The sequence below is a fragment of the Carcharodon carcharias genome, chromosome 12, assembly GCF_017639515.1.
Source record: "Carcharodon carcharias isolate sCarCar2 chromosome 12, sCarCar2.pri, whole genome shotgun sequence".
Lineage (NCBI taxonomy): Eukaryota > Metazoa > Chordata > Chondrichthyes > Lamniformes > Lamnidae > Carcharodon > Carcharodon carcharias.
Genome location: NC_054478.1, coordinates 30,478,520 through 30,492,019, shown reverse-complemented (window position 1 = coordinate 30,492,019; position 13,500 = coordinate 30,478,520). Strand labels below are relative to the sequence as shown.

At 44.2% G+C, this 13,500-nt stretch overlaps 1 protein-coding gene across 1 annotated transcript in view; it reads right to left on the bottom strand.

The window, feature by feature from the left end:
* The window catches only part of LOC121284615 (band 4.1-like protein 5), a 111,093-nt gene that overhangs the window by 22,761 nt on the left and 74,832 nt on the right, over positions 1–13,500 (bottom strand). Inside the window, exons 7-10 of the mRNA XM_041200128.1 lie at positions 10,666–10,786; positions 8,490–8,577; positions 6,583–6,671; positions 5,971–6,040 (exon numbers count right to left, since the gene is read on the bottom strand). Of these exons, the coding sequence (XP_041056062.1) occupies positions 5,971–6,040; positions 6,583–6,671; positions 8,490–8,577; positions 10,666–10,786 (368 nt within the window). The remainder of the gene's footprint in view (positions 1–5,970; positions 6,041–6,582; positions 6,672–8,489; positions 8,578–10,665; positions 10,787–13,500) is intronic.

Genomic DNA, 13,500 nt, shown 5'->3' with positions numbered 1-13,500 from the left:
AAAGGTTCCCAAGTCATCTCAACTCAGTGAAAATCCAGACCATAGACTCTCAATTTTTTAACCTAGAAAAACATTAACAGATTTATTGCAAGCAGCTATCGAGAGGGAACGAGAGAGGCCAACAGAGTTAAAATGGAATTAACGCTGCAGCTTTTACTGAGACATGTGAAAAGAGCAAAGGAGTCAGATGAATTGGATAATTATTTTGTCAAGGACACGATGGACTAAATGACTCCCTCCCGTGCTGTGGTCTTTTATTTCCAACACAGATCAACAGTGGTGCAAATATCAGCATTGCATAGCAAAGTTGACAGAACGCTTTCAGAACAAGCGGCATCCCTGACAGACCTTCCCGTTTTCATAGCTTTTATTGGAGAAAAAAATCTCCCTGACACTTAAGATTAATGCAGGTTTACAGCTCCATTCCAACACCCCCTGAGGATGCCTGACATTTCAGATCAGCCCAACTCATTACAGCAAGCAGCGCAGAAAACGGACACTAACTCCTTGATCAGAGTATACAAGCGCAGATATCAATTTCACAAGCCAGTGCTGCACAACCCCATCGCAGCACACCCTGAAATTCTCCTTGCTTGGCATTATTTAAATCCAGGAAAGATCCACAACCACCAGTTCTTCAGCAATTCCCTTTCCAAATATTAAATCACCTACAATCAATCCCGTCACTCCACTCCTACAGAGATCACTGCACCTTTTAAAGGGAGAGTAGATGAAACATTTTGAAGCAGAGGAAGATACAGGGGCTATGGGGGGAAAGGAAAGCAGTGGGATTAGAACTGGATTGCTCTGACGGAGACCCAGCACAGCCTGCTCACAATGCCACCCACCACACCCCACCCACACCCCCGAACCCCGCCACTTTGGCGATGTGAACTTCAGTGAATCTATGACTCGTGACTAAGACCACCTTAGCGGTTAATAAATATTTGTTACAAGAAAAAAGCCAACAAAAGCAAATCAGAGCCCTTGTCTTTTCACATCCTGACTGAGAGGACTTTAATAACTTCACCCAACATTCCTCATCTTTCTCCACTTTAAAATCATTAGCAGTTCCACTTTATGCCAGCACCTGGCACAGCCAGCCAGTGATATGGGTCATTTGGTTGCAAGAATCTCATCTAATTTCACCTCAGTCCTGTCAAGAATCTCAACTAATTCCCCTTCCTCAACTCAGGCAGTTGCTGCCCTTTCTTCTTTACTGTGTGCTTCCAGCCTTTTCACTTTCCAGCGTTGACATAGTTTCTTTTCTTTAGCAGCCTGAAATATTTTGGGAGCGAGCAGGTTTAAATATGTACTTGCAGTGTGGGGAAAAAGGGGCCAACTGAATTCTACAACATTTTGAACTTGGGAATGAGCATTTTCAATTTAAGGTGCTTAAAAACCTCACTGGCATACCCACTGAAGGGTCGGTGGTTAAATGCAGCTCGTGGTGTGCCAATCAGCCACCTGGATTCATACAGATTGAGGCAATCCCAGATCAATGCCTGGTCTGCTCTGGTGTTTATCTGTGCTATAACTAGCATCAGCATCATTGGGCCACAGAAGGAGAAAGAGGGGAAAAAAAACTCGAACACTGTCCAGGGGTTCTTGCTAACAAGTTCAGACATGGATGTCGGTCGAGAAAAATCTCAACAATTGGCAATTTCTCATGGTGGAATATTCTGATAACAATTACAGTGCAGGTTAGATTGGCCTCAAGGGCAAGTTCTTGGAATACTATCAGCAAACATGGACCTGAAACTCCAACCATGAAATCCCAACCTTCAGGAAATGTTGGGTATAAAAAACAATGGTGCCATCACATGAACGCTAACTCCAAAGACAATAATGAGCTTGATAAGTTGAGACACACAAGGCAGGATTTTCCATCCCCGCCGTCTGCCAGGATCGGCCAGTCCCACCGAAAGCCAGTTGACTTTTGACAGAACTGCCAAGTCTCCTGCGGCAGGTCCCGCCACAACGGGGCCAGAAGTTCCCAGCCTATTGGTCCTTTTTTATTTGGAAAACTGCCTGGCAAGAAACTACAGTAATATAGTTCAGAATTACTATCTTTCCCATCCTGCAGCACTGTAATGGGAGTTCACCGGGGCACTGCTTCAGACAGTTTCAAAGAGCCCCACAAGCAAATGACCGACCCCTAACGCTCACAGCATTTTTAAAATCCGGCTTATGTGGCTGCCCAGATAGAAAGGCCAGCACACAGGTGTAAGGTCGCAATAAGCACTGCATCAGTGGGACTGGGCTCTCCAGTAACACAATGAGGAAAACTCCAGCGATCATGTGAGTCTTCACACCGCAGCAGCTTTTGGATAAAGTTACCAAAAAAGACTTCAGGGTGTCTTTTGGAAGAAGGTACGATTTGCTTAGGTCAAAGTGAACTACCTGCACATTAAAAAGAACCTGCAGCATCTTTGAAAAAACGCAGCCATTTCCAGGCGCTTACATCAACATGTAGACCCAGCAAAATACAAGCAAACCTATTCCACTTGAAGGGGAGGGGCACTTGTGAAAACATTGAACTGAACTGTCAATCGTCCCCGAGTTTCAAAAGCCCTATTCCAGCTGGTGGTATGCAGCAAGTTTAATCATATCTAACTCACTCAATTCTTTCTGGTCCAACAACACCCTCATCCAGCAACATGTCCAGCAGGTCATTGTGAGATAAGGGTTATGAAAAAGCTTTCTTCACATTTACATTAAAGGTTACACACCTCAAGTTACATAAAGGTTTTCCCCAAACAACCTATAGTGCCCGTAATGCGATAAAACATTCCAGAACACTTCGCAGGGCTGCAAACAAATTTTGACACCAAGCCACATAAGGATATATTAGAACAGATGACTAAACATTTGCCAAAGAGCTAGGCTTTAAGGACCATCTGAAAGGAGAGAGAGGTATAGAGCTGGAGAGCTATAGGGAGGGGGCTCCAGAGTTTAGTTCCTAGGCAGCTCTGAAGTCATGACCAACAACGGTAATGCAATATAACTTGTGGAAATGCAGAATTGGAGGAGCGCAGAGATCTGAGTGTGCTGTAGGTAGCTCCAGAGATTGGCGGGGTGGTGCGGTGGTGGTGGCCATGAACAGGCTGAAAAACAAGGATGAGAATTTAATTTAAAAATATTATTGAGGTTTTGCCAGACCAGGAGTTAATATGGGTCAGTGAGCACCAAGGGTGATAGGTGTCTAGAACTTGGTGCGAATTAAAACACGGGGAGAAGAGTTTTGGATGAGCTAAGTTTACAGAGAGCACAAGGTGGGAGGCCGGCCGTGTGCAGTTTGGAATTGTTGAGTCTAGAGGCAACAAAAGGTATGAAGATTTTCTAAACATATGTTTGCTTTTTCTATCAATTTACTTTTCTTTCTTGGCAGATTTTCTCTCCTCCCCTCAGGAGACTCTTCTGGGCTGCAATTACACAGGCCAATGCTACAAACATATTATGATTTCAAAGCTTGAAGTCTCTGTTACTTAACTAATTACAGTTATCAGGTACCAGATGATCACATATTTCACGCACATGTTTTTTTCCCTGAAGGCACCAGGCTGGACAACAGCCATCTTCCCAGACCTCACCCAAGTGGCCATCTTTCTTGCATGAATCTAGGCATTGAATATTCACTGGCAAGTGCACCACAGGCAGGCGTCATCTCCTCCTTACGGAGAGGACAAGTAGCATGCTCAGCTGAAACAACTCAACACATTCACTGAAAGCAGACTGCCCAACCTTTCATTAAAATCTTGAGCATACACCACCAAAGGTTATAATTTTCAACTTCCATTATCTTGGGTAGTAGCCAGGAGGGGTGCCCGTTAAAGAGTGATTTTACAAGTAGCAACTCCAAAGAAGCTGGGGATGCTGACTGATGATTGCACAATGTTCAGCACCATTCGCAATTCCTCAGATACCGAAGCAGTCTGTGTCCCGATACAGCAAAACCTGGACAACATTCAAGCTTGGGCTGATGGCAGGTAACAATCGTGCCCCACAAGTACCAGGCAATGACCAAGTCCAACAGGACAGAATCTAACCATCGCCCCCTTGACATTCAATGGCATCACCATCACTGAATTGACCAGAAACCATTACTACTGTGGCTACAACAGCAGGTCAAAGGCTGGGAATGCTGCAGCAAGTAACTCACCTCCAGACTCCTCAAAGCCTGTCCACTATCCACAAGGCACAAGTCAGGAGTGCGATGGAACATGCTCCACTTGCCTGGATAAGTGCAGCTTCAACAACACTCAAGAAGCTCAACAACATCCAAGGCAAAGCAGCCTTCACTCCTTTCACCATGGCAGCTGTGTGAAACATCTCCAAAATGCATTGCAGCAACTCACCAAGGGTCCTTCGAAGGCACCTTCCAAACCCATGGCCTCCATTACCCAGAAGGACAAGGGTAGCAGATGTATGGGAACACCACTGCCTGCAAGTTCCCCTCCGAGTCACTCACCATCCCGACTTGGAAATATATCACCATTCCTTCACTGCTGCTGGGTCAAAATCTTGGAGTCCCTTCTTAACAGCACTGTGGGTGTACCTACACCGCATGAACTGCAGCAGTTCAAGGAGGCAGCTCATTATCATGTTCTCAAGGGCACGTAGTGATGGGCAATAAAATGCTGACCTAGACAGCAATGCCCACATCCCAAGAATGAAAGATCAGCATTGCAAGGAACTGGAACGAAATCTCAGGACACAGCTGGATGTGCTAGTCCTTTGTTGCACATTTTCCACTGCAGCAGTTGCCACAGATCCTCAGTTGCCAAATTTCTAATCCTCTGTAGACTGTTTCCCAAGGTCATATAGGTGCTAGGACCAGCAGATATAGTTGGTAGCATCTCTAGGCAGATTTAGTTAATCAGAATACACTGGCTGTTAGTCAAGCTCTCACTTGGAGTTCCATATCCAGCTCCCTTTTGGGATAGGAGCGTTTGCTCAAGGTAACCATGTCAAAACAAGGGGCATCCATCTCATTCCGCACATGCCAGTGTGCAGGTACCAGATGGGCATCAGTCACATAGCTTGAATTGAAGTAGTCCTCTTCCAAGCACCTCAGATGGAAGGATTCCCACTGGTGGCAGTAACGATGCAGGGTCAAAAACTAGCTAACTTACAATAAGTGGGACCGAGAGAGCTGGATTTTTAAGCCTCTTTTGGAGCGGGAACTGAGACATGCAGGCAGGCGGGCACAGAATTGTGCCTCACAAGCCTTTGGTTTCCTGGTTCCGTCCCACATGTGCCATTTTCCCCAGAGGTGGGATGGAGGGGATGGCAGGGCTAACCCACTGTAAGCAGCGGGTAGTAAATTAGCTGCTTAAAAGCCTGTTAAGGCCTCTTGTCGGAGGCCAACTGGGATTTTCCCATCGGCCTCCAGGTCCCCACAGGTGGCAGGGTCAGTGCACCCAACTGAAGGTAAACCCAGCAGCCAGCACTCCAGGCAGGCTCAGCACCCCACCCCCCCAGCCCCCACAATGCCTTGATGGGTTCAGCAGCAGCCACAGGCCACCATGCTCCCCCACCCCCACCACTTGGGTAGCATGGCCTTTTTTTAAATTTTAAATTTGAAAATGTTGGAGAGCGCACCTCCATTTTGCGGCAATCTCTCTCTCTCTCTCTCGCTTATCTGCGATGGCAACCTGCTGCTGCTTCAGTGTTGGAGGGCCTCCTATTGGTCCTGGGGCTTTGATAGCCCACCTATTATCCTTCATTGGAGAGCAAGCCCACGCTCTGGCCATTAGTTGGCTAACCCAGGAAATAAATCACAGCCAAGTGATTGTTCCCCGCACAGTTTCCGATTCCATCTGAGCCTGATGACTGGGTCCTGAGGCCCGCAGGAAATTCCTGCCCACAGACTCGGAACATAGACCATCGCCACCTGCGGTCTTGCAGGATGTGACACAAGTATGTCCTAGCCTGATGGAAATAATTACCACAAAAACTCTGTCTTACCTGCTCATCATCTTCCACCACCACAAGAGTGAGTTTGCTTTTCTTAAACTCCAGTTTGATGATCTTGGGCCTGAAAACAAGGACAGTAAAATAAGAAGACTTTATTTTGAGAAACCACATACAACGTCAAAATAATTTAAGAAACAGGATGTTTCCTGCTTCCAGATTCAAAACAATTATTTTTGCCCCATTAAATACTATGCAATATCTGCTTTCATCACCTACTTAATGTTTGTACAGCAGTCTGTGGGGCAGTGTGCGTTTCCAAATGTAACACCAGCCAAACCATTATACACCATACAAAGCTGATAGGCCAAAATAAGTTACTGATGGAGGACAATCTCAAGCTCAGGTGACACTTGCACACAAAATATCATCCCTTTCACTTTAGAATATCAACTGAACACCTCAAACACATTGCACACTCCTGCCAAATGGTTACCTCATTGGTAAACCAGTTAAGTACCAACAGGTAACCTCCAAAACAATTGTATTCTTTGACCTGCAGGTTGCCAACAGGGATCATTTTTCTTCTTAAAAAAGTGGCCAGAACTATCAATGGGATCTTCAGCTGATGTGTATCATAAAAGAGTGAAATTGGGGCCAACTGACCAGAAAAAGAGTCCAATCTTTGTTTCGCCTTCAAATACCAGCACTCCTGTTGGGGTCAGGCCCAGGCTGTATTCATTTTCATCTCTTCCCTAATTATGCAAAGAGAAATAAAAATTACAATGAAGAAAATACTACTTTTGTGGCCACAGTCAATCAAAAATGCGATAAACTCAACCTCCAGCCTTAAACTTCAGGAATTGTGAGTCCATAGCATTATTCAGATCCACTCTGAGCAATATAAATATGATTAAAATGTAATAAAGAAAAAAAATGCAACCAAACCCTAAAATTATCACTGGAAGATCTACTGTCCAAAAAGGGTGGACACCAAAACTGGCTGGAGCAGAGCTGGGGAAGTGGACCTGTTCCCAAAGTCCATCCTGAGACCTTTGCTGGAAAGCCCACATTTGTGGATAGTGGATGAAGGCAGGACCCAAGCTCCACCACAATGGCCTCTTGCAGAAAGAAACCGGCCAACCTCAGGCATGAATAGTAGTCATCTGGATGATGCATCAGAAGGCACAAGTTATCAGAAGGCGCTCTTGGAACTGTAAGTGAGCAACCGGTTAGAGGATCCAAAATTCTGAGGACACCACTGGGCTGTTAGAACAGAGGTAGGAGCTGCTAACCATTTGAATATAGAAGATGAATTGGAAGGGATTGAAGGCAACAGGTAGGAGAAACTTTTCTCTCTTACATGGAGGGGGACGAGAGGAATGAATTACCAGAGTTAGCGACTGAAGTAGCAACATCAACATTTATAAACACGTCATGTAGATGGTTGAAGGAAAGGGGACAGAGCAAGGCAACAAAAAAAAGGACAAAAAAATTGAAACAAATCAGACACAGAATTAGGGCAACAACAACATTTAGAAGTGATATAGCACCTTTAAAGTAGCAAATTGTCCCATGTTGATTCACAAGAACATAAGGTAACATTAGGAGAGGTGGCCAGAAATTTGGTCTAAGAGGTAAGTTTTAAAGGAACATCTTCAAAAAGGAGAAAGAGGTAGAGAGGGGATGGTTTTTGGGAGAGGTTTTCAAACATTCGGGCCAAAGGTGCTGAGCATGGCTTCCAATGGTGAGGCCATTAAAATACGAGCCTATTGCTCATTTGAAAATTGAAGACCAACCTAAACTGGCTGGCCTAAAAGTCTTGTTTCTGTGTTATCGTTCAGAACTATTTCAACTAGCCCAAGAATAGTTGAGTGAATTTCATTCCCCAAATTCGGGAAAAAAATCTATTCCGCTGCTCTCGCCTTGATGGGCATAAAATGTCACTTTTTCTTTATATAAATAGCAAAAACCTTCCAGGAACAAAGCCACTCACAACTAATACAAAATACTGTATTTCAGATTTTTAGAATCTGCAAACAGAAAATGCTAGAACATGTCTGAAAGGTCATTGACCTGAAAGGTTAGAGTGGATTTTCATCCTGGAGGTGGGAATCAGGAGTTAGGCCATTTCCCGATGGCATAATCCTGCCTCCTGCCTGGAAGTGCCCGCCCACGTTATCCTCATGGTGCAGTGGCAGGGGTGGGCTGGAGTTGGGCTTGCAGAAGGCCTGAGGCAGCCATGTTAAAGGATCCGCTTCTGCTTGCTGGGACATGAACCCAGTTTTGTGGATGAGTGCGAAGGCCCCTAACACTCTCACCCTTAACCCACCTCATCCACGTTGCACCACCCCCCCACCGCCCCCCACTGATCAATCCTACAACAGGACAGGAAAATTCAGCTCAGTAACTCTGTTTTCTCTCTCAGCTGACATAATCTGACGTGCCAAGGATTTTTAGCACTTTCTGTTTATATCTCATTCACAACTAATCTAATTTAAGCCCTAGAAAACAGTTAACTTTAGCTATGACAGTGACATCACTAAATAGTCCAAATTCACTCCAGCCCTTACTTTAACCTTGTGCATGTCCACTCCATACATCTCCAGCCATTTAGCTTTGTTGAGATAGTTCATTTCTGCCTGGGATGGTGTTTGTCCCCTGCAAAGAGAGAAGATTTCTAGTGAAATTCAACTGCTCACCATTATAGCTGGTGTGGCTTCTTGAAGCATTCTCTATTCAAACCATACCAAGTTACCCATCAACAGAGTTACAACAAGCCAATAAAGCACAGAAACAGGTCATTCAGCCCAAAACGTCTATGCTGGCCTTTCTGCTCACACAAGCCTCTTCACCTCACCCAATCAGCTTATCCTTCTTTTCTTTTCTCCTTCCAGTTTTCCTTTAAATGCATCCAAGTTATTCACCTCAACTATTCGTTGTGGTAGCACATTCCCTATTCTTACCACTCTATGGATAAAGAAGGTTCTCTCCGAATTTCTCATCGGATTTATTAGTGACTACCTTATAGTTATTACCTCTAATGTAGGGCACCAACATTTTCTCTACATCTACCTCGTCAAATGCTTTTAGTATCCAAAAACCTATCATGTCACCCCACAGCTTTCTCTTTTCCAGAGCTAATAACCCCAGATTGTCAGCATTTTCTTGATAGCATTGAAAGGCTTTAACTATCATACTTGTCAATTTTTTTTTAATACCCTCTCCAGTGCCTCTAATCAAGCTCTCATTTGGGCATGGAAATCTTACGTGTTAAATAAATGTTAAAATTGAAATTTTAATGGGCCAAGAATGGGACTTTGAGAGCTTTGAGACAACACTTCCCCCTCCCCATTGCATTGGTGAAGGAGAACCACAGTGTTGCACCTCCAAGATCCTTCCCAAGTCATATACCATCCTGACTTAGACATATATCACCATTCCTTCATCGCTGCAGGATCATCTTGGAATTCCCAACATGCTCACCATAGAAGCAACACTCCCACAAGAACTACACTGGTTCAGCGAGAAGGCCCATCACCACCTTCCCATGGTATTTACCAGCTTTACTGAGGCATTAAAATGTACCGAATGTAACCTTTCTTGTCAAAGCAGGCAATCTAAGAGGTATCAGCATATTGTATATAAACCACTGAAGACTGAAAAGTTCAGAGGAGCTCCTTATCTTGTCTACGGGAGTGGGGAGAAGGAGAGGGGAAATTTCACCCCAAATATTTTCAGAAAGAAAGTTTTTAGCTTTATAAATGGCAAAATACTTCCTGCCAATAACTTTTTTTTAAAGAAAATAAAACTTGAATTTCAAACAGAATTCCCCACTGTGATGATTTTTAGGGGGTAAAGTTATTGGCCATATAAATCCCACACCTTTATTTCTGTGAATCATTGAAAGACTTAGTAATTTTCTTGCAAACTTTTCATCCATTGAAGTTCTCCACCCTCACCCCCTCTACTTCTCCCTTGAAAACATCAACTCCTCATTGGGATCTGGCTGCACAGGAACTGGCTGTCCTCAGTCAAATGGTCACCCTTCATGACGGAGGCTCGACATGAGGTATTGGTCAGAAACTTGACAATGGAGTTCAATCTTGACATGACCCAGCTTCCACATCCATGTATACCTCTCAGGGATAATGATGAGCAGCTATGACTACAGCTATTTGTTGCAACTGCCCCAACCAGCACCCAGTGGAAGTCAACTGATGTAACCCTGAGGGATTTGGGGATTGATTTTACTCAAGAGTGCAATTGTGATTGGTGAGCAGGTGAATCACTGGGTGTGGCAGGAAGGGAGCATTGGAGGGAACAAGTCCTGGGGGAATGTTATCTACCCACCACCTGCTCAGGCTGGTTAAAAATTCCCCCCCTCAGTGAGGGTCAGTAGCCCATCTTACATCACTCCCCACTTTTACCGCTATTAACTCAATGGAAATAAAAATATCAAAACGAATGCAAAATGGGCTGCTGGCCCACTATCTTCTATTTATAGGATCACAATGTCAAGGTCTACCCCACAGATTCACCAGGGGAGCACAACAGCCTGCCCATGGCACCAGTCCATTCTAATGCGGCAATCTGATTTCACCCGAATTGATGAGCCCTGGATAACAAATACCACAAATGATTGAGTCAAGTCAGACACATTCTTTAATTTTATATAAAGAAATCAAAACTGCTGAAATAATCTCAAATCTTCCTCAGGAAGTGCTCAGGAAAAGGAGAATGTCATACCTGCATTCCTTCCATTTCTCAAAGATGGAAAGCTCCATCTCTTCAGTCTGATTCGGCACAAATCTGAACTCTGACACAAAGTCTGGGCCGTTCTCAGAAGGATCGCAATCACCCACTTCAGCTATGTTAAACAAATCAGAAAAAATAGATTAAGCGACTGAATGAAGAATTTTAATTGCCCTCTTGATCTTTTTCCATTATCTCTCCCACCAGTAAGAAAACCATTTGCTGATTAATCAGAAAAGCTTACAATGATGCTCCCAAGTCAGCTCACCAGGAAGAGCAAGGAAAAGACCAAGAGGTAAGTGACAGTAGAGAGTGAACCCTAGTAAGATCCTGGCACTAATGTCCTGACTTTGTTACCCTAAAAAAGTGGTTGTTTCTTAGAATGAACAGCACTTTCGCCACTGAGTCAAAAGCTTGTGCTTTCAAACCCCATGCCAGAGGCTTGAGCATGCAAATCAACTGATGCTCCAATGCAGTACTGGGGGAATGCTGTACTGCAAAAGGTGGCCACCCATCAGATTTAAACCCAGGCTCCTTCTGCCTTCTCAGGTGGATGTAAACGGTCCCATGGCATGGTTTGACTAAAATCAGGGGAGTTCTCCCAGGCCAATCTTTATCTCATGATTAACATTACTAAACAGAGAGATTATCTGATTCTTATCTCATTGTTGTTTGTGGGGCTGTGCTGTGTGCAAATTGGCTGCTGTTTTTCCGTTCATCACAACAGTGACTACATTTCAAAAGTACTTCATTGGCTGTAAGTGCTTTGGGATGCTCTGAGATAGTGAAAGGTGCCATATAAATGCAACACTTTCTTTCAATGCCAAGGTTAAGTCAAGCTGATGCTCGAGAGAATGTGGTGGAAAACCAGTTTACTGCAAAAGCAAGAAGCACATTCAAAGGATTCCACGATTCCAATCAATTTCCGGGTCGGGTGATTAAAAGGCAGAAATGGAAACTGAACTGGATATCTGGATAAACAGCAGCTTTATCATCCCACTCAAAGACACACCAAAGTCTTGGAAAACATCCCAGCCTGTACTGTAGACTTATGCACCAGAGTTAGCCTTTCCCCTAGCCAAGCTGCTCCAGTACAGCACATCAGCTTTCTGCTTGCCACTTTGCAGCTGTCTCCACTAATGTTAGCCTCATCACTTCAGACATTAACCACGGCCCTCATTCACTCTCTGGTGCTGGTAAAGGAAGACATCAGTGGATGAGGGAGGAAGAGGCTTGACCATTGGGATCGAGATCCCCCTGGAGGCTGTTTCTCTTTGGCAGGTTGTCTTCCATTTTTGCCATTTCCAATTTAACTAACCTGCTTTAACTATTCACACATTCTCTGGATCTTGTGAAGCTCTTTTGATTCTCCCATTTCTCTCACCAGGTCTCTCGTTGTCTTTCAATTTTATCACTTTTGCCAGTTAATTCATCCTCTTTTCCTGTGTATATTTTCCCATCCCTCTTCCCTCACTCAGGTTCATTTGTCATATCTTTTAGTTCTACTGAAGCAATGTCTTCTGTTATCTTGTCATTCCTATCCAGACACTGTACTCGACATGCTGAGTGTTTACAGCAATTTCTATTTGTTTTTAGATTTTTAGTGCCTGCAGTATTTTCTATCGTTGGAGGCGTGTGGTTGGCTTATTTAATATCTGTGTTTGCCATTCCTCTTCGCAACTTATCTGGGTATCATGCTGGCTGGTGTCACCCTGGTTCGCTCTCTCCCTCCAGAAGGTTAGGGGTTTCAAGTTCCACTCCAGAGACTTGAGCACAAAATCAGGGCTGACACTCCACTGCAGTGCTGAGGTAGTGCTACACTGTCAGTGGTTCTTGCCTTTCAGATGAGATGTTAAACATTGAGGCTCTGCCCTCTCAGGTAGACACAAAATATCCATGATACTATTACAAAGAGGAGCAGGGGGGGTTCTTCCCCAGTGTTGTGACCATATTTATCCCTCAGACGGAGAACAGGAAATGGTTAACTGGCAGAAGTGATAAAAGTGCAAAGCAATAGGAAGCCTGATGAGAGAATTGGAAGACCTTCATAAGATCCAGAGAATGTGTGAATAAAGGTTCTGAAGAGGAGTCTTACTGGGCTCAAAACGTTAATTCTTTTTCTCTCTCCACAGACCTGCTGAGTTTTTCCATCACTTTCTGTTTGCATTTCATGCTTCCAGCATCCACAGTATTTGGCTTTTTTAATATTGTGAAGTGCAGTCTACTACCACCTTCTCCAGGGCAGCTATGGAGGAACATTAAGAGATGGTCTGGCCATTAACAGCCCAAAAATTACTATTTTTCTTAATAGATGGGTCAAATCAGTTAGACCTTTTCATAAAAAATTATCGCTGTTCTGGAGAAACCCCAGAATTTGCTGCCCTCCAAAAAATTCCTGGGCACTACTGAAAAAAAAAACACATGACTGCCATCGCTCATGTCATCATCTCATGGGTCCCCCGACCTCAGGTTATACAGTTCGACAGGCAAGTCCAAACATGACCCATTTCTGCTCCAAATTACCCAAATGCGGAATAGATGACATGCTCACATCATGTATGGAAGGTAACACAAGAGATCTCATAAACTAAACAACATGACAAAGTTACAGCCACAAGATGCTCGAGAACAAGAGACCAACTTGGTGACCCCTCGGTCATCAAGATAAGAAACCATGTTCACCATTTCCTACTTCTGAAGTGAAAGGGAAAACTCCTCCAGGTGTCATGTTCATCCGACATCATCATGAGAGCCTAAGGATCAGCTTGCCATCGAGTATCAGCATGGCAGAGGCAAAGCAGCAGGTTAATTCAACACACACAGTCTGGG